We start from the raw sequence: 26502 nt of genomic DNA on the forward strand, positions 1-26502 counted from the left end.
GAAAAGGGAAGTCCCTCTGCAGGTCCGCCACCTCAGCGTCCAGGACCGAGATATTGAGAATTTGTGATTTAGAAAAATTAACTTTAAATCCCGCCGCGTTTTGGAAGGCCAGAAGCTCCGCAGACAAACACCCCAGAGAAGGGTGGAGGTTAGTTGGAGTCAAAATTACGTCGTCCACGTACAGACTGATCTTATGGACATCCGCCCCAAAACGGATCCCCGAAATGCCGGCATGGGAGCGGACACGCTGGGTAAAAGGCTCCATATAGAGCACAAAGAGCAGCTGGGAGAGGGGGCACCCCTGCCGCATCCCCCTAGTGATAGAGAAGGCACCGGACCGACACCCATTCACCCGCACCACTGCCGTGGGTGCTGCATAGAGGCACTGAATCCACCTCCGGAAATTGTCGCCTACCCCAAACGCCCGTAGTACCTCGAACATGTAGCCCCAGGTGACGCGGTCGAATGCTTTCTTACGCATCGATAGAAAGCAGGAAGGCTTGGGACCCGGAGCGGTGTACTAAGTCCAGCAGGTGGAGCAGCCTCATAGTATTATCACCCACCTGTCTAGTTGGTATAAACCCCGCCTGATCAGGGTCAATCACTCCATCCATCAAAGGGCTGAGCCTCGCAGCCAGCACCCCCGCAAATAATTTGGCGTCAATGTTGAGGAGGGAGATCGGCCTATAAGAACCGCATTCCATAGGGTCCTTCCATGGTTTGGGGATGACCGTAATGTCCGCTTCAGTCATGGAGGGAGTGACCACCCCTGTGTCTAGGAAAGAATTAAAGAGGCGAGTTAGGACAGGAGCCAGCTCATTACAATATGTTTTGTAGAACATAGCTGAGAACCAGTCCGGCCCGGGCGATTTAGCCGCGCAGTAGCCGAAATAACTTCCTCGATTCAGCATACAGCGCCTCAGCCGAGTCTCGATATAGAGGTGTAATACCAGAGGATGCAAAATATTCCCGTATGCGCTCCGGAGCAGTTCCCTTCTTCTGGTAGAGTGTTTGATAAAAATGACAAAGTGTCAAGAATGTCAGCATCCGCAGTGTGAGTCTGTGCCCGGCGGTCTTTGATTGCGTGGATTGTGTGTGCCTGTGTTCGCGCTGGAAGCCTATGTGCGAGCATCCTACCCCCTTTATCCCTGCAAAGGAAGAACTTGTGCCGCAAGCGCAGTAACGCATGTGCCGCCCTGTCAAGATCTAGATGTTTGAGCATACGCCTTTTAGTTTCAAGCTCTCTCCATACCCGTGGCGCCCACGTTCTGTTGTGGATTGCCTCCAGGCCGCGCACAACCCCCTCGAGCTCCGCTTGCTTCTCCCTGCGCAACTTCTCATACGTTGCCGAAAGTGCTATCAAATCGCCCCTCACCACCAATTTGAGCGCTTCCCAAATCGAGGCAAGCGGAGTGTCCTCCACCTTATTTTCCTCCAAATAGTGCGTAATAGTGTCACGCAGCTTTGCCACTACGGAGTCAGAATGGAGCATGGAGTCTCGAAGGCGCCAGCCAGCCGAGTGCGGTCGGGCACCATCGAGCGCCACTTCCACGGAAATGAGCGCGTGATCGGAGAGGGAGCGCGGTGTAATTTCTGCAGTAGACAGATAGGGTACAAAGGAGGATGAGGCTAAGAAGTGATCGAGGCGCACATAGGTCTTGTGAGCAGCAGAGTAGTAGCTGTAGTCGCGTTCTTGGGGGTGCTGGACGTGCCACACATCATGCAATCCCCCCTCCGCGAGCCACTGCTTCCCATCCTGTGACCAAGCACCCGCTTCACGTGATCGCTGCTCTGAACTATCTATGCCGCCCTCCATTACAAGGTTGAGATCACCTCCCACCAACACCAGCGCATCTGGGGACGCAAGCACCTGAGCAAGGGCTGAACGCAAGAAGGCTTCTTGTTGGACATTAGGGGCATAAATGGACCCTATCGTAGAGGTCCCCCCACCCCACCCCACCCCCACTGCACCCACACAGCCAGGAACCTCCCTCTGATGTCAACTACTTGGGACAGTATTTTACAATGCATACGGGTGCTAAACAGCAACGCAACCCCATTTTTCTTATTCGGGCCAGAGGACCAAAGCTGCAGGGGGAAACACTTATCTCGCATGCGCCGGACATCCTTAATTAGGAGATGCGTTTCTTGTAAGAGGCACACATCACTATCCGCGCCCTCTAATAGGGACAGGATCGCAGCTCGCTTCACCGGATTATTGAGTCCTCGAACATTGAGACTCACCACTTTCTTTCAAAGTCCGGGTCATCTGTCAAACATCAAAGGCACAGCGCTGGCCCCAATACCATACCTAAACCAACCGTTCGAGGCATATGGGCTGCAGATGGTACATTTATGAATAGATCGCCATCTGCTGTTGGGCTCGGATGATTGCACTTTGTTTTTCTTCTGGAGAAGTCTTTGTCGTCATAGATGACTCCTCCTCTCAGTGTTAGCGCGCATGGGCATCGGCTCCATCCTTAGATTGTTTTTTTCCGCCATCGGGTTCGGATGAGGATCGAAGCGCTCCGGACCGACTTCAACAAAGAAGGTTATAACCGGCGCGTATTCCTTTCCAAATCGACGGTATCGTTATCGAACGCGACTTTACTCCATACCGACGCGGTTCGAAGGACGACGACTACGAGAAACTCGACGTAGTCCAGCCCGGGGTCCATGGAAAGGACTCCATTCAAAAAATGTCCAACATGTGGTGCTAAGTTCCCACACAAGGACCTACACGAGGTGTGCAACCTCTGCTTGTCCCCTGAACACGAATCCAGGGACTGTGAGGCCTGTGCAGCGTTCTCTTCAAAATCGACGATTAGAAACCGTCGAGCCCGAAGACACGAGGTATCGAGAATGCAGTCACAAGCAATCCGGGAGCTGTTTGAGGACCAGCACCCAGAAGAGGAGGAAGAAGAGGCCGACGAGGCGGGGTCTGAAGAGGACGAGTCTGACGTCGAGGAAATCGACGTCCAACAAACCGTGAGTGACGACGTCCCTTTACCAAAAAACAGACCCCCCACGGTTTCGAGCCCGGTCAGACAACCGAAAAAAGTTTCCAACGCCCCGCCTTCGAGCCCGGCAACGAAACAGAAACCGAAACACTCGGTCTCCCATCATAGTGGTTCCGGTTCCGATAAACGGACCACATCGACACCGAAGCTCCAAGTCAAGGAAAGCTCGAAGTCGAAGCAGTCCATGTCGACACCGAAGCACGCTTCGGCGTCGAAAACACCCTCGACACCGGGGACATCTTCGATACCGAAGAAATCGGATCCGAATAAAATCTCGGCACCGAAAATACAAATGGACATTCAAAAGAAAAAACACCTTTCGGACCCGAAAACTGCGGTACCGACACAGGAACACGGGAATGATCCTAAACAAAAGACTCTGTTTATTGACCCAAAGACTGGCAAGGTAGTCACAGAACTACCTAAAAAGAGGAAGAATGAACATTCGGACGACAAGACTCATCCGAAGAAGAGAACAATGGGGACGAATACAACTCCTCCCTCTTCTCCCAAACCTAGACACACACCATCTTCTCCTCTTCCTCACAATAGGCCAAATATTCCTCCCACACGACCATCTACACCTACAACAGATGTAGAGAGTGACACAGGGGAGGGGGAACATCCTGGGGATGATGAAGACACAATCCCAGAGGAGGCAGACCCATGGGAAGAGTATAATGTAGGGTCAGATAATGATAACGACCCTGAATTGTATCCCTCAAAACCTTCACCTCCTGATGACAATACTGGGTTTGCACAACTCATTAATAGAGCAGCAACATATCATAAGGTAGAACTACATGCAGAACCTCAAATAGAGGACTTCTTATTAGAAACACTACCTACTGCACAAAGAACATCAGGAACACTACCAATGCTTAAGGGCCTTCTCAGTCATACATCAGAGATATTCAAAGACCCAGTGAGGGCTAGGGTATTGAACCCAAGAATCGATAAAAAATATAGGGCAGCTCCAAAAGACCCAATATACATTAAAGGGCAAATTCCTCTAGACTCACTAGTGGTCACAAACGCTCGTAAGAGAGCAAACTCTTTATCTACAGGAGAAGCTCCACCTCCTGACAAAGAGTCTAAACTAATAGATGCCTCTGGCAAGAGAGTGGCATCTCAAGCGGCAAACAGCTGGCGCATAGCTAATACGCAAGCACTACTTGCAAGGTATGACAGAGCGCATTATGATGAGTTAGAAAAACTCATCACACATCTCCCTAAAGAACATCAAAAGAGGGCAGATCAACTCATACAAGAAGGGAAGTTAATTACTAACACTTCAATAAAGTGCGCCCTAGACGCGGCAGACACTGCAGCAAGGTCTACAAACACAAGCATCATGTTAAGGAGACATGCATGGCTCAGAGTATCAGGGTTCAAACAAGAAGTACAAACATCGTTACTGAACCAACCTTTTGATGGGAAAACACTTTTCGGCACAGGGACAGATGAGGCTCTAGAAAAGATGAAGAAGGATACCGAAACGGCTAAATCAATGGGAGCATTGCAACAGCCGACACAAAGAGGTTCCTTTCGTAGATCCACCTATAGAGGAGGATCCAAAAATACAGGTACAAGCCAGCAGCAAACCTCTTTTACACCTACATCACCCAGAGGTAATTCTAGAGGTGGCTACAGGGGTAACAACAACAAGGGTAGAGGTCGCGGAAACAACAACAACCGCAACTCTCCAACCCCAAAACAGTGACTTCATACAGCTCCCCCCAGACCATATAACACCGGTCGGGGGACGCCTATCACAGTTCCTACCTGTCTGGGAAAACATCACATCAGACAGGTGGGTGAGACAAATTATCCAACATGGTTATTGCCTAGAACTCACAGCTACCCCACCAAACATCCCCCCCAAACAGCGTCCAATGAAACAAGATCACCTGACACTGTTAAAACAAGAAGTACTATCACTGCTAGAAAAGCATGCCATAGAGAAAGTTCCACAGCACCAACAAGGAACAGGAGTATACTCCCTATACTTCCTAATTCCCAAAAAGGACGGGTCTCTAAGGCCAATACTGGACCTAAGACCTCTCAACGCATACATAAATTCGGAACATTTCCCACATGGTCACGCTCCAACAAGTACTTCCTTTACTGAAGAAAGGGGACTTTTTCTACACTGGATCTAAAAGACGCTTACTTTCATATCCCGATTCACAAAGCCCACAGGAAATACCTCAGGTTTGTGGTAGAAGGACAACATTATCAGTTCAAAGTCCTTCCGTTTGGTGTCACAACGGCACCAAGGGTGTTCACAAAATGCCTGGCAGTGGTGGCAGCTCACCTAAGAAGACAACAAATTCATGTCTTCCCATACTTGGACGACTGGCTAATAAAGGCCAGGTCACAAGAGGAATGTCTTCAAAACACACAAAAGACAATTCAGCTACTACACCAGCTAGGGTTCACGGTGAACTACACAAAGTCACACCTACAACCAAACAGGGTTCAACAATATCTGGGGGCTACTATAGACACAGAAAAAGCCAAAGTGTACCCCAACCCAGTCAGGATCCAAACAATGCTTACAGTCATTCAAAGATTTCAGCCACAACACTCACTAACAGCAAGAGTGTTTATGCAGCTATTAGGGATGATGTCATCCTGCATACTGCTAATACCATATGCCAAACTACAAATGCGTCCGCTACAAGAATGCTTAGCGACACAGTGGAATCAGGCTCAAGGGCAGATTACAGATCTGGTGTTGGTAGACGACCGCACACACCGCTCTCTGAAGTGGTGGAACATAACAAACATTGCCAAGGGGCGGTCGTTCCTAGAACCAATTCCACAGGTGACAATAACAGCAGACGCATCGCTCACCGGATGGGGAGCACATATGGACAAATACACAGTACAAGGAAGGTGGAGTGTGCAGGAAAGAAGACTGCACATCAATCATCTAGAACTACTAGCAGTGTTTCTAGCATTGAAAGCCTTCCAAATACATGTTACCAACAAAGCAGTCCTGATCAGAACAGACAACATGACAGCAATGTATTATATTCAAAAACAGGGGGGGACGCACTCTCTCCAACTATCCAGACTAGCACAGGAAATTTGGAGATGGGCATTCCTCAAAACATCTATCTGTTAGCCGAACACCTACCAGGAGTCCAAAACCAGATAGCAGACATCTTAAGCAGACAGTCGGAACAAATACACGAATGGGAACTGCACCAACAAATACTGCAGCCATTCTTCCAAAGATGGGGACAACCAGAGATAGACCTCTTTGCCACTCATCAGAACGCAAAATGCCAAAGCTTCGCGTCCAGGTATCCACATCACCTGTCGCAGGGCAATGCGTTATGGATAAATTGGTCCAACAAATTTGCATACGCTTTTCCCCCTCTCCCACTAATCCCATTAGTGGTCAGGAAGCTGCAACAACATTCAATGACCATGATACTAGTAGCACCCCCGTGGGCAAGACAGCCGTGGTTCACCACGCTCCTGCAACTCTCACAAGTGCCACATCAAAAGCTACAAATTCTACCCATGCACCTTACACAGAACCATGGAGAAATAATGCACCCAGATCCAACTCAATTGAACTTAGCGATCTGGCTCCTGAAATCCTAGAATTTGGGTACTTAGATCTACCCCCAAATTGCATGGAGATAATTAAACAAGCGAGACGTCCAACCACCAGAGCATGTTATGCAGCTAAGTGGAAGAGGTTTGCTATACACTGTACTAATAACAATATCAACCCTCTGGACGTATCAACAAAGGAGATTATTTGCTACTTATTACACTTACAGCAATGTAATCTAGCATACACATCTATCAGAGTACATCTAGCAGCTATAGCAGCGTACCTACAAAACAGGCAACACATATCACTGTTCAGAGTACCAGCGATAAAAGCATTCATGGAAGGCCTTAAAAGAGTCATTCCACCAAGATTACCACCTTCCCCAGTCTGGAACCTCAACGTAGTACTCACCAGACTAATGGGGCCACCCTTCGAACCTATGCATAGGTGCGAAATACAATTTCTTACATGGAAGGTGGCTTTCCTTATAGCCATTACCTCACTCAGGAGAGTAAGTGAATTACAGGCATTGACAATACAAGAACCATTCCTACAGTTACACCAGAATAAAGTGGTTCTTAGAACAAACCCAAAGTTCTTGCCTAAAGTAATTTCAGCATTCCACATCAATCAGCCAGTGGAATTACCAGTCTTCTTTCCAAAGCCACAGACGGTGGCAGAAAGGGCTCTACATACACTAGATGTCAAAAGAGCCATTTTGTACTACATAGAAAGAACACAAAACTTCAGGAAAACTAAACAACTATTTGTAGCATTTTCCCCAACACATAAGGGCAATCCTATCTCTAAAGCAGGATCGCTAGATGGATTGTAAGATGTATACAAATATGTTACATTAAAGCAAAGAGAACATTAACTGTTCCTCCTAGAGCTCATTCTACACGAAAACTAGGAGCATCTATGGCATTCTTAGGGAACATTCCCCTAGATGACATATGTAGAGCAGCAACTTGGTCTACACCACATACATTCACAAAGCACTACTGTGTTGATGTACAGGCTGCACAACAAGCCAGAGTGGGCCAAGCTGTATTAAAAACTCTATTTCAAACAGTTGCGACAGACACTGGTGACCACCGCTAGGGAGGTAACTGCTTTACAATCTATTCATAAATGTACCATCTGCAGCCCATATGCCTCGAACGGAATATGCTACTTACCAGTATGCATCTGTTCTTGGCATAGAGGGCTGCAGAGTGGTACATGCCCTCCCGGCCTCCCCGGAAACCTGTGTCTGTCCCAACATTATCTTATTTAGATACACTTACATGGGCATATCTTTATGTACTATACTACACTACTCCATCTAACCCTACTATGGCAAAACAATCTAAGGATGGAGCCGATGCCCATGCGCGCTAACACCGAGAGGAGGAGTCATCTATGACGACAAAGACTTCTCCAGAAGAAAAACAAAGTGCAATCATCCGAGCCCAACACCAGATGGCGATCTATTCATAAATGTACCACTCTGCAGCCCTCTATGCCAAGAACAGATGCATACTGGTAAGTAGCATATTCCTTACATGGCGCAGACAGTACAAGCCTCCAAAGCATCCCCATCAGACTTCCTGCCTGTGGATGTGGACATTCAGTGGACTACTCATTGCCCCCCTTAGCTGATACGGAGCCCCCAAACCTCCCAACCCCTAACATCCCCGCCCCCCCAAAAAAAAAAGGAACCCAGCAACACAAGCCCCAACAGTGTAAGCAAAAAGAGTGAGCTCTCCTCCCCCCCCAACCCAGAGCGACCCCAAAAACACAGCATAACAGTACAAGAAAAGAGAGCACATAACAGTTCGTGCAACAGGCCTCGAAGGCAGGGGGACATGGCACCCTCCTCCAGTCATCCAGTTCCCGATACAGGACTCCCTTCCAGACAGGGACAGAGAAACACCAGTCAGTTACCTCTTACGGGCCGGTCCCTCCGGCGTCAGCTACCAGCCCCCTTAGGGCCTCATGTAGAATCCGTGCCACAAGTGCCTACCGTGGCATCCGTTACCAGGGCCACAGAGGCGACTGCAAGCCCTCTTTCCTGCAAGCTCGCGGACAGGTCGGGCCTCACAACTGACGCAGGTTTGCCAACTGTCTGCCATTCCGCGGAACGCCGTCTTCGCCTGCCGGGAGAACCGCCGTCGCTAGACGAGGAGGTGGGCCTCTCCAACCCCAGTATGTCCATGGTCGCTTCCAAGGATCGGGCTTGAATCAGTTTATTCTTCCACCTGAAGACAAGTCTGAATGGGTGTCCCCAGGAATAGGGTACACCTTGCTCCCGCAGGAAGTTGGTGACTGGTTTAAATTCCCTCCGTTTCACCAGGGTAGAGGCTGCAAGGTACTGGAAGAGCAAAGGGCGATGGTCACGGAACTGAAGGAGATTAAAGTTGCGTGCCTTCCGCAAGATCCTTTCTTTAAACTGAAAATCATGTACACAAACTATCAGGAGGTGGGGCCCCGTGGAAGCCCAACTCGATGCACTCGATCCATTTGTATGTTCTGCATGTCGTCCTCATTCAGGATATGTTTGAAGAGAGCTTCCACATAGTCCTGTAGGTCCGACCCCACCCCCTTCCACGGTACCGCCCGAATACTAATGTTATTGCGGCGGGACCTATTCTCTAAGTCCTCGGTATGGGCCTGCAGGTCTAGATTCTGCTCTGTCAGGCGGATCATGTCTTGCTGGAGTCGATGTATGTCCTCCGCTGTACCCAGATCATGCTCCTCCAGTGTCGCAACTCGCTCTCCCACTCCATCCACGTCCCGCCGCACCTCGCGGAGATCCGATGCCAGTTGGGAAAGCAATTCCGCAATGTCCTCTTTGATGGCAGTGAACAGCTCTATCATGAAGGCCTTGGTCGCGGGCTCCTCAGTATCGCCCCGCTGCGGGGACTTGTCTGTCCCCGGCGAGGCAGGCTGTGTTGCGACCTTGGTCGTCCCCTCTTTCGCGGGCTTATCTTTCTTTAGCCTGGTCATCGCCATAGTGTCCTCCGCGTAGGCCTGTCAGCAAGCCGCAAGGACTAGGAAGGGAGCACTCGCTTAAGTCCAGTTCCCCCCCACAAACCCCACTTCCACTAAGACCCACTTCCACAGCTACCACTAAGAGCCAAGCCTTCACCCAGCAGGCAGCACCGAACAGCCCCGCAGTCTCGAGGTAGACTTCAGCCCCTCAGGCCCAGTACCGCCTGTTATCGGAGTGTGCCCTGCCAGCTGAAGACACTCGTCGCGGCCGAAAGCGGTAGATATCCTCAAGCCCCTGGGCGCTTCTGCTATCAGGGCCTAGGCACTGTTGAGTGTGGAGCCAATAGCGTGGGGGAGGGGCACTCTTTCTTTAGCCTGGGCATCTCCATAACGCCCTCCGAGCGTCCTCTCCAGTACAGTTCCACCCCGCGCGTCGCACTCCCACTGAGGCCCTTATCCACAGCAACCAACTAGGTTCAAACCTCTTCCTTTCAGGCTGCACCCAACAGCTCTGGAGTGTCACGGTAGCCTCAGCCCTTATGCCCAACTCAGTCTGCTCTCCAGCGTGTGCTCTGCGAGTTAAAGTCACGCGCCGTGGGAGAAGGCGGTGAATATCTTCACTCCCCTGGGCGCTACTGCCATCCGGGCCTAGGCCTTTGTAAATGCAGCGTCAGGAGCGCGTGGGAGGTGCGCCTCCGTCTCCCCCAGGCCTCCCCAGGCTGCCTGCCACTACCGCAACAACAATCGGGGGGGACCAGCAACAGACACAGCTCCCTCATCCCGTTCCACCCTAGAAAGCTGTATAGGCACCGTCCCCCGAAATGCGGACCGCTACTCAGGTACCCCTCTCTCTCTCCTCCTCACCTCCACTGGTACGCTGACTCACGGCCGGGAGAGCCTCTCCGCCGGCGGGCGTCAGGCCTCCCTAGGCTGCAACTCGTGGTGGTGCGCGCCTCCTCTCCAGACTCTCCAGCCGCACTCCACCCTTCCTGCTGGGGAGGGCCGGGCACTGCTCGCAGAGCTCCGGTGCCTGTCTCGCTGCTCGCCTCCCCGCCGCCGATCTCTGGGCCGCCAGCCACTGCCACCTCCCGCTAGGCCTCTCACCAGGCTCCTCTGAACTCCGGCTCTGCGTGGCGTATGTGTCCGCAGGCCTTCCCGCTCCGGCGACTACTGGGATGCTCACAGGTACAGGACACCGCCACCGCTGGGTAGTAACGCCGCAGCTCTCCTCCGCTCCGCACTTGGTTCTGGCTCGGGCCTCTTCACTCTCCCGGGCCTCGACGCCTGCCCCCACTATTCCTCACGGCCGGATCGCCGAGCAATGCCGGCCACACACGGATGCTCCCCCCGCTGGACAGCTCAGGGCCGCAGGACACAGCCGATCCAGCAGTCGGGCAGACTCACAGCGTCGCGGCCTCACTCTCGACCTCCCCCGCAGCTGGGCCCAGGCCTCTACACAGGCTCCTCATGGACTTAGGCCGCGCGCCCGATTACAGCTGTTCTTCGTTCCGTTTCCGCAAAATGGGGCCCCAAACCACCTCAGAGCGACACCGAGGCACCGGGCACTGCAAATTCGTGCTGGGATGGACACCGAAGAGGGCGCTAATCAATGCGGTAAAACTTGCGGCGCCGGAGGGACTGAGAAGCACGTCCTACTCCGCCGCCATCTTGGCCACGCCCCCTTGGCCTGGTTTTTAGTCCTTTTTCGACACCTTTGGTGTCGCCGGAACAGTGTGCAATGCCTTCGGGTTTTAAGTCTTGTGAAGCCGGTGTGCGTCAGATGTCTGGCACTGACCCGCACCTCATCTATATGTGGTGCCTCGGCATGCAGCAAATTGTATTAAATATTTTGTGTGTGTTCGCGCGTGCATCCTCGACCCTTTGGGACTTGGTTGAGAACCTTCTCCCTTCTGTTCCAGAGGAGCCGTGGTCTCAGTTGCTTTGGCTTCTGCTCGATGGCAGGGGAATGGCACAATTTTTGCTCCGTTCTTCCCTTTGTTGCCACTGACTCTGTGGGACGAGCTCTTGCTCGATCTGTGGCTTTCCGCCGCCATGCATGGCCGCGCGACAGTCATTTCCAGGATAATATTCGGGATGTCCTCGCGGATCTACCGTTTAATGGTGTGGACCTTTTTGATCGCCGCACGGATTCGGCAGTCTCCCAGCTCTTGTCCGGGTTGCAATAAATCTTGCACAATTCTCTGCTTTATTATACTAAACATATATAACACACAGGTATAGTAGGTTGCCCGGTTGATGCCACGGCTGTTAAGCCATCTCTGATTTGTTAAACTTCAGCCGTCTGGCGGGTTTAATCTTCTTTTCAGTCCTCTGACTGTGTGTTTTGCCCTAGAGGATCCCCTTATCAGGGGTTGACACTTACCCTAAGTGGGGTATTTATAGGCTATTCAGTGACTGCCTTATCCTTGGTACGCTCCTATGGAGTTTCTCGCCACAATCTTTCTATGGGCTTCTTTTTTGTGCCGTTCTGCGATCCTGACGTTAGCATCGCTCCATTGCACCTCTGGTGCAATTGGCTCTGGTAATCTTTCCCTGCCACGGAATGGGTTCCTTACCGTATGGCTTCTGCCTCGCCTGTATTCACAGGGGTGTTTTTCAGCATCACTGTGATCCTCTTGCCCTTGATGGCTGGTCTTTTTTTGCCAGTCACTATTTTAGGGCCTTGTTCTGTTCAGTTCAGGCGCAGTTCTCACCACTGTCGCCTTATACTCTTTTTGCGCCAAGATACACCCATTGTGTGGTACGCTTCTTAGTGTTGGTGCAACCTGGGAATGCACCCTGGTATGATTGGTATCATATGGTGTTTGCATTGAATCTTCCCCTTCTGTAGTGATCGTTCTCCCCTCCCCTTTAAGGGCTGGGGTAACCAACATTTTCGTACTTCAGCCCTTACTGGTCTTGTCTTTCAAGGTGGCAATTTTGCTCTCTACTGTATTGTGCCCTCGTTTTCGGGGCACTTTCCCAACAGGAATTTTTACACATTCCCTGCTGATTTCCGCACAGGTGTTTTACACACTTCTGCTTGGATTCCTGCTGTACCACTCTCCAGGGGATTGTCCTCTTAGGATACTCACTTCTTGAGTCCTTGGACCCTTCGTTTGGTCCTGACTGTTTCCAACTGTCGTGTCTAGCTCCATCTCTCTCTCTCTCTTGCGCGGGACCCTTGCTCCTCCCGGGTGAAGGACTAATGTGGCTTACTAGTCTGGACATTGTTCTGTCCTCGTCTGCTTCATCATGACTGTTGGTACTTTACGCGTCCTCTGTGTAGCACTTCATTTTTGGGCATATTTCTTTGCCTCTATATCTGTTGTGTTGTTACACAGGAAAATAGTGCTGTCAACGTACCTTCATTCTGTGTCCGAGGTCATTGACCCGGTCTGCTCGCCTAAGTGCTCTTATGTGGCTGTCCAGCTTGCTTGGTGCCCCTTTTTTCCGTTTGCCTTCTTGCTATTGCGTCTCTCGCATCTGGGCTGCTCACGCAACCCTACAGGAGGGTTCTTGTTCTACTTCGTGTGCTTCTACCGTCCGCACGGTATGCTTCAGTTTCGTCCAGTCTTCCACTTGACTATCATTCTTACTGTAGTCCTTTTTTAGGTGCTTCTGCGGGTTGCCGTCAGCCCTTTCACATGCCTCATAACAGAGTGACTCTCCAGCGGCATCTCTTCTGTTTCTACTACTACTGACACTTTATGTTCATGGATCGGTATCCTGCCAATACTGTCATATTTGGCTGGTACAAGATTCAACAGTGTTCTTTCCACTGTTGTGCATACTGGACCGGTATGTGTAGATTCTGTCGTTCCAGTTGTCTTTCCTTTGGGTTTCATTTACGGTCAGCACGTCGGATGCTGCGGATCCATCAATCCCTGGGTTCAGTTCCATTTCTTGTGAAGTCATTAACTTTTCCTTTCACACAGACATGTCTAGAATGTTTTCCTCCTCTCACCCGGTATACATACGGGGGTTTCATGCTGTTCTTTGACGGCTTGCGATACCTTTGCCTCCCAATGTTTTTCGCTCTTTCTGGGCTTCATGGTCTGGTGTGGCTGCACTGGTTGCGGTCCCCACCGTGGGTCGTCCCCCTGTTGACAGCTATGTTGCCTCGGCAACTTAATGGGGTTCAGTCGCAGACCTGCCTCTATGCGTATGGCTCTGGTATCTATTCTAAGTTAAGGAATCTGCGGCTAGACATCTCTATCAGATGAACGAGCTACTTACCTTCGGGGCCGATGTATGTGGTAGAGACATAGTCTAGCTGCAGATTCCTTAACACCTGCCGGTCCTTCCCGTTCTGCGAGGACCTTTTCAGGTTGGGCTTTCTATACTCTGGATGGCTTGTCCTTTGGCAGGGTAACATTTTCTTTTCATTCCGAAACAGAATGCTTCATCTAGTTTCATTGCTACTCCGCCCATTCTCGGGACTAGGCGGTATGCTCATATGTCATGTGTTCTTTCCAGCCCTCGGCCTGGATTGTGCGGTGTGAAATCTTTCATGTTTTTTCACTCCACCCCGCTCTCCCCTTCTCCAGCGCCGTGGGGTCTTTTACCACCCATGTGACCCATTGGTTTAAGTCTATTGGCTCTGCCACATTGTATGGGTCACTTATTGGGGTTAGTACGTCTCTTTCTAGTGCTGTCTTGTGGTGACTTATCCTTAATCCTGTGTACCGGACTTGTTGTCCTTCATGGTTATACATTATGCGATGAGATGAGATGGGCCGGAAGTTCTTGACGTCCTTGGGGTCCGCCTTGGGCTTCTTGAGAAGGACGTTGATCTAGGCGTGCCTCCAGCTTTCCGGGAAGGTAGCTGTCTTGAAGGAGATGTTGATGACCTTCCGTAGTTGGGGTGCGATGGCTGCGTCTGCTTTGTTGAATACGTGGTGTGGGCAGGTGTCTGATGGTGCTCCTGAGTGGATGGAGTTCATGATCTTGCGTGTCTCTTCGTCGTTGACGTTGGTCTAGGTGGTCAGACCGTTGGTGCAGGTGGGGTTCGTCGGGCGGGTAGGAGCTGGCGATGTCGGGGTGGTTGAGGTGTTGAAGCTGTCGTGGATGTCTATAATCTTGCGGTGGAAGAAGGTGGCCAGCGAGTCGCACAGTTCTTGTGAGGACGGAATGTCGTTGGCGCTGGGGTTGGATAGTTCCTTCACGATGCTGAAGAGCTCTTTGCTGTCGTGTGTGTTGCTGACCAGGCGGGTTTTGAAGGAGGATCTCTTGGCCAGTTTGATGAGGTGGTGGTGTCTGCCGGTGGCGTCCTTGTGGGCTGCGTGGCTGTCCGGTGTTCGTTCCTGGAGCCTTTTCTTCTCTAGTTTCCGGCATGCTCGTTTGGAGGTCTGGAGCTCTCCGGTGATCCAGGTGGCTTTCTTCTGGTGCGGCTGTTGGAGGGTTTCTTGAACGGAGCGAGTGTGTTGGCACAGTCGTTGATCCATTGTCTGAAGTTGCTGGCGGCGGCGTCTGGGTCGGTAGGGTCAGTGGGTGGGTTCTGGGCGAGGGTGGTGGTTAGCTGATCTTCAGTGACTCTGCTCCAGCAGTGGTGGGCCAGCTGTTGGGTGCAGTGGTGCATGGTGGGTTTCTTGAAGGTAAAATGGACGCAGCGGTGGTCGGTCCAGTGGGGTTCGGTGGTGTGGTCGAAGGCGACGTGAGTGCTTGTGGAGAAGATGGGGTCAAGCGTGTGGCCGGCGGCGTTGGTTGGTGCTGTGACAAGTTGTTTGAGGCCGAGGTTGGCAAGATTGTCGATCAGGATGGCAGAGTTGGCGTCGTTGTTCTCGAGGTGGAAGTTCAGGTCCCCGAGGAGGATGTAGTCCGTGGAGGCGAGTGCGTGGGTGCTCGCGAGGTCGGCGATGTAGTCGCTGAACTGAGCCTGGGTGGACTGTAGACGAGTGTTCCTCTGAGGGTGGTGTTGGGGCAAGTGTGGATCCGGAAGTGTAGGTGTTCGGCGGTACTGAGGGTGTCATCTCAGTGGGTGGAGACCTTGAGGGTGGACTTGTGGACGATCCAATTGAGCTTCATCCTCCCCCACTGCAGCTGGCTGCCCTACTCGCTATCCTCTGGCCCCACTGGGTTCATGACAGCCCAGTGGCACACCAGGGGGCCCCAAACATAGGTGTGTGGCAGCTGGAAGTGCCTGGGGTTGGTGACTAGTGAGGCACTTGCGCCGTCTGCATCCTTACAGCATGGTGGCACATTACTGAGCACACTGTTGTTAGCATTACCATCAAGCATTTCGTGAGGTGAGAGGTATCTCCCCCACTTGCACCCTGCTTGATTCCCACTGTGGGTGACCATGCTGATGTACCGTTCTCTGTTTTTTGTGTGCAACCCATGGCAATTGCATGTACGTGGGGCCTAGGGGCTGGAGAATAACGGAGATCAGAGCCCACAGTATCAGGTCCTAGAGGCACTGGTCAGTTATTCATGGTCACCCAACAGTGAATCTCCAGTAGTAGTGGCAGCAAATTGGATTTCGAGAATAGGCAATTAATGCTCCAGGCAGTCAGGGAAGTCACCTTACTGTCTGAAGCCCAATATCCCCAGCGACAGCAGTACTGTGCAGGAGAACTGGACGTGCTGCTGCAGGTGGAGCTCACCAGGCTGCAAAGTATCCATTAGGCTCCAGCTCACAACCTACAGCAAAAGTCACAGTCCTAATGGTTTGACCTCCATACTATCCAACTCGGGTCACCACTATACACATTACAGGTGGCGCTCCTCCAGGGGCTCAGGGTTTCCATACTCCAGCCGGAGAATCCCAGTTCAAAGCGAAAGAAAGAATAAGCCGCAGCTGCTGATTCCCAGGACAGATGGAAAGAAAGACGAACCCAGCTGGTTTCACTCCCGCCCCAACTGCAAGTCTTGTAAGAGTCTCACCTATTCTGCGGCTCCTCGGTCACCATTGCGGGGCCGTTTAATGACCTGGGAAAAAGCGGGCTCGGAACACCCCCTATAACCTCCTTAGGCTAGGCCGGCAAAGGCCAAGCGTGTCGGGGAGGGACTTTGCGTGGTCTAAAAGTCCCCAGTCAAATGCACCTTTGGCCATGCCATGGCCAGTTCTCCTGTTCAGGTTGCACCCGGCAAGGCTCCGTCTTCTCTTATTGGGTTTGCGGCCTTAGCTAACTACGTGGGTCGCCATATTGTCAATTTTCGGGCACTGCATCCAATTGAGCTTCGTCTTCCACCACTGCAGCTGGCTGCCCGACTCGCTATCCTCTGGCCCCACTGGGTTCATGACAGCCCAGTGGCACACCAGGGGGCCCCAAACTTAGGTGTGTGGCAGCTGGAAGGGCCGGGGGTTGGCGACTAGTGAGGCACTTGGACCGTCCACATCCTTACAGCATGGTGGCACATTACTGAGCACACTGTTGTTAGCATTACCATCAAGCATTTCGTTTGTCCTAGTCTTCTACCTATTACACATATTTCTTCAAATATTAAATGCAGTAATGTTTACATGCAGTCATACCTGCCTTGCCTGAAAACATACAAAAGAAGCCCTGCCACACACGATAAAACAGTGACTAATTATGTCCCTAGGACCTATACATAGTCATTTGTTCCTTCAGAATTATATCGGACTCTGGGACGTTCCACAAAACTCTGTGAATGAATAGAAATTCTAGCACTAACCTTGATCTTGCAGTTGTTTATCCTTACATCAATGGGTATAAATATGTTAATACATTGTAAAGACATGATAGTCACAAGATAGCTTTTACTCTCTCCAAGTCTTGTTTAGATTGTTCTAACGATAGCAGTTTGATTATGCTCTTTGTGCAGGTGAAAGATGCTGCATACTTCTATAAAAGGATCCAGGACCTTAAATCAGCTGCCAGATGTTTTGATCAAATACAAGAATTTGAGCTAGCACTGAATATGTATTGCCAGGAGAAAATGTATGAAGAAGCTGCTCATGCCCTTGAAAGGTAGATTGTTTTATCTATTTAAGTAAACTTCTCAGGATGCTAACTTTTTGATTTCATCACCACATAAGTCAAATATATCCCGTTGGGTGTATGATATTGCTTAAATATTTGTGCTAGAAGATTTTTTTTATTGTACTATGTTTCATGTTTTTGTCGAGGAAATGTTATTTCAGATTTTACCAATGTAGTTAATCCATTGCCTTTACTTACATGTACACCCAAGATTGGTTCAACATTTATGGCATTAAAACAAATCCTGTTCTAAGACATCCATCAAGCACCCAAGCATTTTGTCGAGGCTGACTCATTCATCTGAAAGAAACAGGTTAGTATTAGATTCCTTACCTTAGAATATCCCCAGGCATCAGTCTGGATCCGGAAATTTTTGCGTAGCAGTACACCTGCGCGCCAGTTGGCGTTGTCTGCGGCTCCGTCGTCGTTGGCGCCGGGATGATGTCGCCGGAGTACTTAGACGCTGCCCTCGCGCGCTGACGTCAGTTCTTCTTTTTTCTGCGCCAGCAAGCGCAGATCCGGAAAAAGTGGTACCCTTTAGTCATTTTTTGACTAAACTTTTTCAATCCTTTTTGATCTATTTTTCGAGTCGAGCGACTCCATCGGTGCCAGTAGGGATGCCCGGGTTCAAACCCTGTGCCGACTGCAACCGACTGATGTCGGTTACCGACCCCCATCGCCGGTGCCTGTATTGCTTAGGGGCCGACCACGATGACAAGTCATGCTCCGACTGCCGGGCCTTGCACGTCGAAAGCTAGGCTGGAGCTGTCCCGTAAGCACCTCGAGATCCGGCAGTCCACCCCGCGCTGCTCGAGGTCCCGGTCCGAGAGGAGGTCGAGGGACCGGTCGCGGGGCCGGAGTCATCACAGCTCGGCGAGTCAACACCACTCGTCAGGCTCCTAGTCCTCAGGTAAGAGGCACTAGAAGTCGAAGAGGCGACATCGCTCTTCTGACTCCCCCCGACGCTCACGTGACGCGGCTGGGGGTTCAGGCGACACCACCCACGCGGCTCTGCCGGAGCCACAGACGTCGCGACCTGCTCCATACCCGCCGGTCCCTGGGCAGAACGCGACGCCGGAGGAGATCGATGCCTTCCTCCTGGCCATGAGGTCGCTCGCTCCTCCGTCGGGTTCCGCGGCGCCATTGGGCTCTGCGGTCCCCACTGGGAGTCCAAGAGGGCCGGGTGCTTTGGCCGATGTCCAGAACACCTTCATGGACAATGCCGTTCGATGGCAGCCACCTCTTCGGTGGCAAGGCAGATAGTGCGCTTGAACACTTCAAGGACTCCCGGGCTACGGCCAAGTCCTTGGGCGTGTCGGCCCCGCGTCAGCAGACTTCTGCCTTTCGTGGCCAAGGAAGGGGTGCCCCCACACGTCCTGCCAGCCATGGGCCGCAGACTAACATCCAGCGCGGCGGCGGACGTGGTAACCGCCGTGGCGGTAACAGGGGACAACAGCGAGGCCAGTCCACATCCACCCCCGCAGCATCCGCCTCAAAACCCTCCTAGTCCGAGCTTTCAGGCCCATTTTACGCCAGTGGGGGGCAGGGTTCGCCATCACCTCCTCCACTGGCGCTCCATCACATCGGACAGGTGGGTGCTGCAAATCGTCCGAAGGGGTTACTCCCTCCCCTTCGAGACGACCCCTCCAGCCATGCCACCGCAGTACTACCGCGTGTCGGGGGATCACTTGAAACTTCTCCAAGAGGAAGTTACGGCCCTCTTGGCCAAGGGGGCCGTCGAGCGCGTTCCTGGGCCGGAAGTAGGGTGTGGTTGTTACTCCCACTACTTTCTGGTTCCCAAGAAGGGCAAAGGGGGCCTACGTCCTATCTTGGACCTGCGGAATGTCAACGGCTTCCTCCCGAAGGAGAAGTTCAAGATGCTGACTCTGGTCTTAGCTTCCCTGGACCCGGGAGACTGGATGGCAGCGTTGGACTTGCAGGACGCATATTTTCACATCCCCGTCCTGCCGGCCCACCGAAGTTACCTGCGGTTCACGGTAAGCCACGAGCACTTTGTTTACCGTGCTCCCCTTCGGCCTTACCAGCGCCTCTCGGTGTTCACAAAAGTGATGGCGGTGGTCGCAGCTCATCTGCGCAGATTAGGGGTGTCGGTCTTTCCCAATCTCGACGACTGGCTGTTAAAGGCGGGCTCGCCCCAGACAGTCGTCAGCCACCTCCAGACTACGGCCGATCTCCTGCACTTGCTGGGGTTCTCCATCAACGTGCCGAAGTCACACCTGTGCCCCTCTCAAAAGCTCCTTTTCATCGGAGGGGTTCTGGACTCGGCGCAGTTTCGGGTTTATCCTCCTGAACAGCGGGTTCGGGATATTCAGGCTCTGATTCCAATCGTTCAGCCTTTATCCCGAGTCTCGGTCAGGTTGAGGCTGCGCCTTCTGGGGCTGATGGCCTCCTGCATCCTTCATTCATATCTATAGCATAGATCGCCGCCTAGTGTTGGGTCCGGATTGTGGAAAAGTAAATTTTGCCATGTTCTGTGTCCCTACGAGTCATCCATCATATGTTATCTGTGCATGATTAATATGCATATGTATTCCCTATGTTCGATTAAAGACGCAATTACAGTTGTGTCCACCTCTAGTATGCCAGTTTCCAGTTCTCGTGAATGCTACGAATATCAGGCCCATGTGAAGTTACGTTGCCACGTTTCTCAGTGTGCACGTTATTCCATTGTAAAGTTCCCGTTTCTAGGCCTCAGAAGGGCCTGGACACCAGATTCAGCTCCTGTCTCCTGTCTCCTGAAGCCTCGCTGAGGAGCGATACAGCCCCCACCTGTATCCTCGACCCTTCACTTACTTCCTGCCTCGCAGTGCCCGGCTCAGCCTGGCTCTGCCTCTGAGTCTGCCAAGAGTATGTTATGATTCCAGTTATCAGTTCAGTCCTCCTTCTCTGCATTCCTAAGCTACTGAACTGCATCAATAGTTTCCGTCATTGTCTAGCCTTTACGTCTCCATGTAAGAGAAATACTGCATTTAATGGTCATTTAATATTCTTCGTCACGCACTACATGTAGAATAATGCATGCTCCAGTCTTAGAGTCCGTTAGCCTCTCCCCTCCTGACTCTTAGTTCATATCAACATGTTCTCAAACATCAGATACTAGATACTGTTTAGGTACATGTCGCCCTGACTCTCCAGACTTCAGTCTCTGCTCCTAGCACAAAGTTCATAGCCCCCAGCTTCTCCTAGTAACACGTCATTGCCAGTTTGCGCGCACCACCAGGTTAGAGGTCCCGGCTCCTTAGGTAGCCCCCTCCATGTTTCCGCCCCATTTATGACATATTCTGTTACGTTTGCATCACATGTCTATGTATACGCCTCTGTTACACCCATCTTTCACCCTTATCTTTCGCGACTGCTATTGACCACACCCACTGCTCCGCCTATCATATGTATTGTAATGCAACTGTTTTAGTATATATGATCGTGTATTATTATTAAATGTTAGCGCGCTCATCCCAGATCCAGCCCCGGCAGCTGCCGGGCTCTGCCATCCTATTCAGGTTGTCCTGTTCCTGTCCTTTATGCTGTAATAAACCTGCAAACTCCTACTACCTCGAATCTTGACTCTTATTTATTGAGCTATCTGTTATTGCTATGCCTAGTCAAACCTAGATCCGGTATTATTTATTTATATACCACATAATGGCGCCCGAACAGGGACTTGCCCTTTCCACACGCGCCGGTGAAGCCACGCCGGCCCCCTGACCCTCTGCAGCCGTGACGGAACCATACCGTGCACGTGCAGATATTTCTGCTTCAAGTATCCCTCAGGCCCACGGAGGAGACGGAGGAGGCGGTCCAGCATCCAGACGAGGCGGTGGAGGAACGCGGCGAGTCCCGACCAGAGCCCAAGCCGAGAGTCCAAGGTCCGAGGTATCCGGAGGCCCACCCGTAACAGAAGTCCGAAGTTCGTCCGTCCGGCGTCGAAGCAGTCCAGTCCAGTCCGAGGCCTTCCGTTCTTGCTGCCCGGTGAGTACCGTTGCTGGGGTAGTATCTAGACAGGGTCAATCTAATTGACTCTGGTCCGTGGGTTGGTGGTACACAGACCCACAAACGAAGTGTCCACTTCGGTGGATGCGGGTCCTGATGTGTCTCTGTATGAGACCGGTAAGTTTCGTACTGTTTCAGCAGTGCATCTAGTTTCTGTTCCAGTCAGTTCTGTTCTCGAGAAAATTCATGTATTCTGTTTTCCGTATTCCAGGTAGTATTCTGTTCGAACTGTTATTCTGAATGTTATTAATGTATTTTAATGTCGTGGTATGAGTGCGAAGTGATTCTCGTGTTCATTGTGTATTGTATTGTGTCCAGATTATAGTTCAGTCATGCCACTCTTTTCAAAACTGAGTCAGTTAAAAACCAGAAAAGGTCTACTAGAAGCAGCAGTTCCTGTCCCTCCTAGGGACAGTCCAGGTCATTTTATGTATCAGAAGCATGGCATAAGCGCCATACTATATCTAGATTTATGGGTAGAGTATACCAAACAGTTAGAAGAAAAGTATAGATGGCCCGTATCGGGTACATGGGATGCCGAGTGCATCATGAGAGTAGAAGAAGCATTATGGAAAAAGAAAGCCAGACAGTCACAGAAAGATGCCATCGAGTTATGGCGCAAAGAATCTCATAGAAGAACCGAAAAAGAAATCAGAAAGTCAGAATTAAGTAGAGAATCCTTGGAACGAGCCCAGGAAAGGGAACTAATCGAGATTGGTGAACGAGTTAAAACTGAACAGTCAGACAGACAGAGGCACGCACTTATTAAGGGTATGTATCCTCTTCTTGCCGAGGGCTTGCCAAAAGCGACCCCGGAGGCATCCAGTAATTTCCCGCCACCATTAGTTCCGACCAAGCTACGTCACAAACCGACCGCAGCTGATATTTTCATTTCGTCCTATTTGGACGACACAGTCCCAGAATATGCAAATCCTGCTCCGCCAGTCCCTGTAAATCAGGCACTTCCCGCTCCTCCAGACACCGGAGTACCTGTTACGGTACCCCCGGTCCAGCCCGCTATACAAGTCCAGCCTGCATTTCCATTTCCCACTCTGCCAGGACGAAGAGCATCAGTAGACGACTCTAGTTTAGGGGCCGCAGGGGGAGGTACTCCTCAAACCCCGCCGCCACACAAGCGTTTAACGTTAGCCGAATTACATGCACAAGCATCACAGCGTACGCCCAGGCATCAGTCTGTTGCAGAAATAAGAAAAGCCCTTAATGAATGTGGCTATGATCCAGTCCCAGGCGAGGATAGTATGGTTTTATATTCATTACGCGTAAGAAAGGTGACCGAGTATCTAGTCACCCTACCAGATATGAAAGAAGATCTAGACAGAATATATCGTTTCATCCGTACCGGGAATGATCCAGAAAGTATTAGTGATGTCATGTGCCAAAGAAAAGCTGAAGTCCAGCTCATGCTATTAAAGTTTCTGATTAATTGTCTAATACGAGAACAAGATTATCCGACCAAAGATCAAGCCGAAATGAGAACCCTGACAAAGTGGAGTGATAATATAGCCGAGGGTAAGCACAGAACCATCAGTAGTATAGAGAGTATGTATAAGAAGATTCGTAAAGAAATAATAAGGATACACGAACAACGTAAAGCAGCACAAGTAAGCGAGAAAGAAAGTAACTCTGATACTGAAGAGGTAGAGGACGAGAATCCCGACAGAATAGCGTATGTAGGAAAATCTAGATTTCCAGATCGCCATTTGCGCCTAGAACACAAGTCAATTTTTCATCATCCAGCACCAGAACCAGGTTCTCTGGAACAAGTATTTCAAGCTACCGATCACATTCTGAAATCACGAATCGGTTATAGTGAGTTAAGTACTATGCATGAACAAGAACTAGTCCGATCAGCAGTCCGATGGATTACTGATTCTACCACTTTTCCAGACGAAATAGTGGCACAAATGTTTCTGAAATTGCCCCCAGCCGAGCAACGACTGGCGGGTATGTATATGATCCAGCACCTCATTACATTGTATGAGGGTCAACATTCTGATCCAGGTCCGTTACACGATGTCCTGAACGAGTTACTCCAGTACAAATGGAAAGGTTTAGGTACCGATTTGATTAGGGTCATTCTAGAACAGCGCCACAAATATAGTATGTTTTTGAACCCGCATTTTGTTCATGTCTCACCCCCAGGAAGTAAACCCTTTTACATAGACAGACAGAATCCGTTACGAGAAGTGCATCCAGTTAAGACAGAGGGTGGTGAAATGCAACGAGTGTTTGTTTACACCCCGATCACAAAGATGGAACTCTTAGAGATGAAAAAATTAATTCCCTGTCATGATAAAGATCCAGCAGGGTTCCACCGAGAATTAAAAGACATGCTCCGTATGGGAGAATACACGTATCCAGATATCATTAAAATGTTAAAAGTCTTGTTGCCCGCAGGGGTATATGAGAAACTCAAGGAAAAAGAATGGGAGGTGGGAGAGAAAAAGATCGATTGGGCAGTTCTAGAAGCTGAAGACAAGACACGAGTACCAGGTACCGGTCTTGGAGATAAATGTAAAGAATTACCAGAATTGTTAATACAAGTTTTACCCAGATTATTGACAACTAGAAAGGAAGACTGGGATGCAATCTCAGCCTGTAAACAGAAACAAGACGAAGATATTAGTGATTATTATTCCAGATTTGAGAAATGTTTTACCATAAACAGTGGCCTCAAGACAAGTAGTGAGTCATACCCTCATCTTTTTGTTACTAAATTAGTCGAGAATTCAAGTCCGCAAATTAAAAACCGAGTTTTGAAAGTCGAAAGTACCTGGCAAGCTAATACCCCGTCCCAAATGTTACAGATGCTTCAATATCACCAGAATAGAATCAGAGAAGAACAAGAACACGAAAGGAAACGTATGAAAGACACGAAAATGAAAGTACTAGTTGCACAATCCGTTCCTCAAGACAGTCAGAAGAGGGGTCCGAATCAAGCCAGTCATCCTGCAGCTCCCGTTAAAGGAAACTGCAATTATTGTAAACAGCCAGGTCATTTTATAAACGAGTGTGCAGTTCTGAAACACAACATAGCTACCGGTAAGACTAAAGAAAGACCACGTCCGCCGAGACAAGAACAAGTTTCACAGACTCCTCAGCCACAGAATGCACCACAGACAGTTACAGCACCGCAGCCTATCGCTGCAACGCAGCATGTTACACAGCAGATGTACCAGTATGCACAGTCTGAGTATCCAGAGTATCAGCCATATTCATGAAACAGCCTAGAGAGGGAGGTAGGCTTGCCTCTCATCGAGATACCTGTAGATCAAGAAGGTCCCTATGTTCATAGTCAAGTATTAGGGAAAGACAGAAAGTTTTTGATTGATACAGGGGCAAGTAGGACCACCATCAGTCACGCCGAAGTTCCAGGGGCTCCGCTCTCAGGCTCTAGAAATGTTTCCCTTGGATTTTCAGGAAAACCTATTGTAAATGAAATATCAAAGCCAGTTACTCTAGAAGTAGGTCCATTGTCCCGCACTACTGATCTGTTACTTACTAAGTCATGTCCAGAAAATCTATTAGGCATTAAAACACTGAAAGAGTTAGGTGCAGTTATATTCTGTTCTCCCGAGGGAATACGATTGTTCCTACGTGACTTCAAGGGTCACTATGTATTACGAGATTTTGATCCAAGATTGTCTAATGTTCCGCAGCATCTATGGGCGCAAGGTCCAACTGATGTTGGTTTTATGCAAATCACACCCCATCGTGTGACTCTCAAGCCAGGTGTAGTCCTGCCACGAATCAGACAGTACAGATTGCCACCTGAGGCTGTAGCAGCCTTATCCAAAATTATTGACGAGCTCATGGCTCAAGGAGTAGTTGTAGAAACTGACTCCAATGTATGCAATTCTCCGATCATTCCTGTCATGAAACGTACTGACCCAAATGCACCTCCAGTATATCGATTAGTGATTGATCTCCGAGAACTTAATAAATGTATTATTCCCCAGTATCCAGTTGTCCCAGATATCTCTTCCCTGTTGACAGCCATTGATTCCGAAGCCTCATTTTTTACTGTCATAGACCTCAAGAACGCATTTTTCAGTGTTCCCATTCATCCAGACAGCCAGTTTCTTTTCGGATTTTGTTTAAATGGAAGGAGCTATATGTTCACACGCGCTCCTCAAGGTTTCACAGAAAGTCCTAGTATTTACAGTCAAGCACTCAAGAGACAACTAGACAACATCCACATGCCAACTGACACTGCCCTGCTCCAGTATGTCGATGATCTACTGATCACAGCCCGTTCTGAATGTGCTTGCGAGCGAGCATCCCTTACAGTCTTGTATTTCCTAGCCGAGATGGGGCACAAGGTGTCCCCTTCGAAGCTTCAATTCTGTGTCCAGCAAGTGGTCTACTTAGGACACTTACTGTCCAAGAGGGGTAGGCAGTTGACACCAGACCGTATCCAGTTGATAGCGAGTCTTCCTCAGCCCAAGACCCAGAAGGAGGTACGTGCTTTTATTGGCCTCACTTCTTACTGCAGACAATGGATTCCTCAGTATGCATTTCTAGCCAAGCCACTGATACAGTTAACGACACAGGAGGCAGCCGTATCGACTGTCCTCCCTTGGACATCTGAACATACACTTAGTTTCAATGAGTTAAAGAAAGCCCTATGCCAAGCTCCAGTTCTAGCAACACCGAACTACAGTAAGCCTTTTACACTTTTCGTCACTGAACGCGAAGGTACAGCATTATCTGTTCTCACACAAGATCAAGCAGGACAATACAAGCCCTGTGCTTATTTTTCGAGCACATTAGATCCTGTAGCCCAGGCTCTGCCTGCGTGCCTCAAGTCAGTTGCAGCCACAGCACTAGCTATCAGACAAAGTGATTCCATAGTATTAGGACACTTCCTGACAGTACAAGTTCCACACTCCGTGGAAGTTCTTTTAAACCGAACACAAACTCAGCATTTGACAATTGCACGTTTAAC

The 26502-nt window shown here is 50.2% G+C and overlaps 1 protein-coding gene across 2 annotated transcripts in view; it reads left to right on the plus strand.

Annotated features, from left to right (window-relative positions):
- Positions 1 to 26502, plus strand: part of TRANK1 (tetratricopeptide repeat and ankyrin repeat containing 1) — a 1265441-nt gene that overhangs the window by 1061487 nt on the left and 177452 nt on the right. For both annotated transcript variants that reach the window (XM_078688288.1, XM_078688286.1), the window contains one exon: positions 17365 to 17510. In XM_078688288.1, the coding sequence (XP_078544414.1) occupies positions 17365 to 17510 (146 nt within the window). The remainder of the gene's footprint in view (positions 1 to 17364; positions 17511 to 26502) is intronic.

Source organism: Lissotriton helveticus, chromosome 4_1 (genome assembly GCF_964261635.1).
Source record: "Lissotriton helveticus chromosome 4_1, aLisHel1.1, whole genome shotgun sequence".
Taxonomy (NCBI): domain Eukaryota; kingdom Metazoa; phylum Chordata; class Amphibia; order Caudata; family Salamandridae; genus Lissotriton; species Lissotriton helveticus.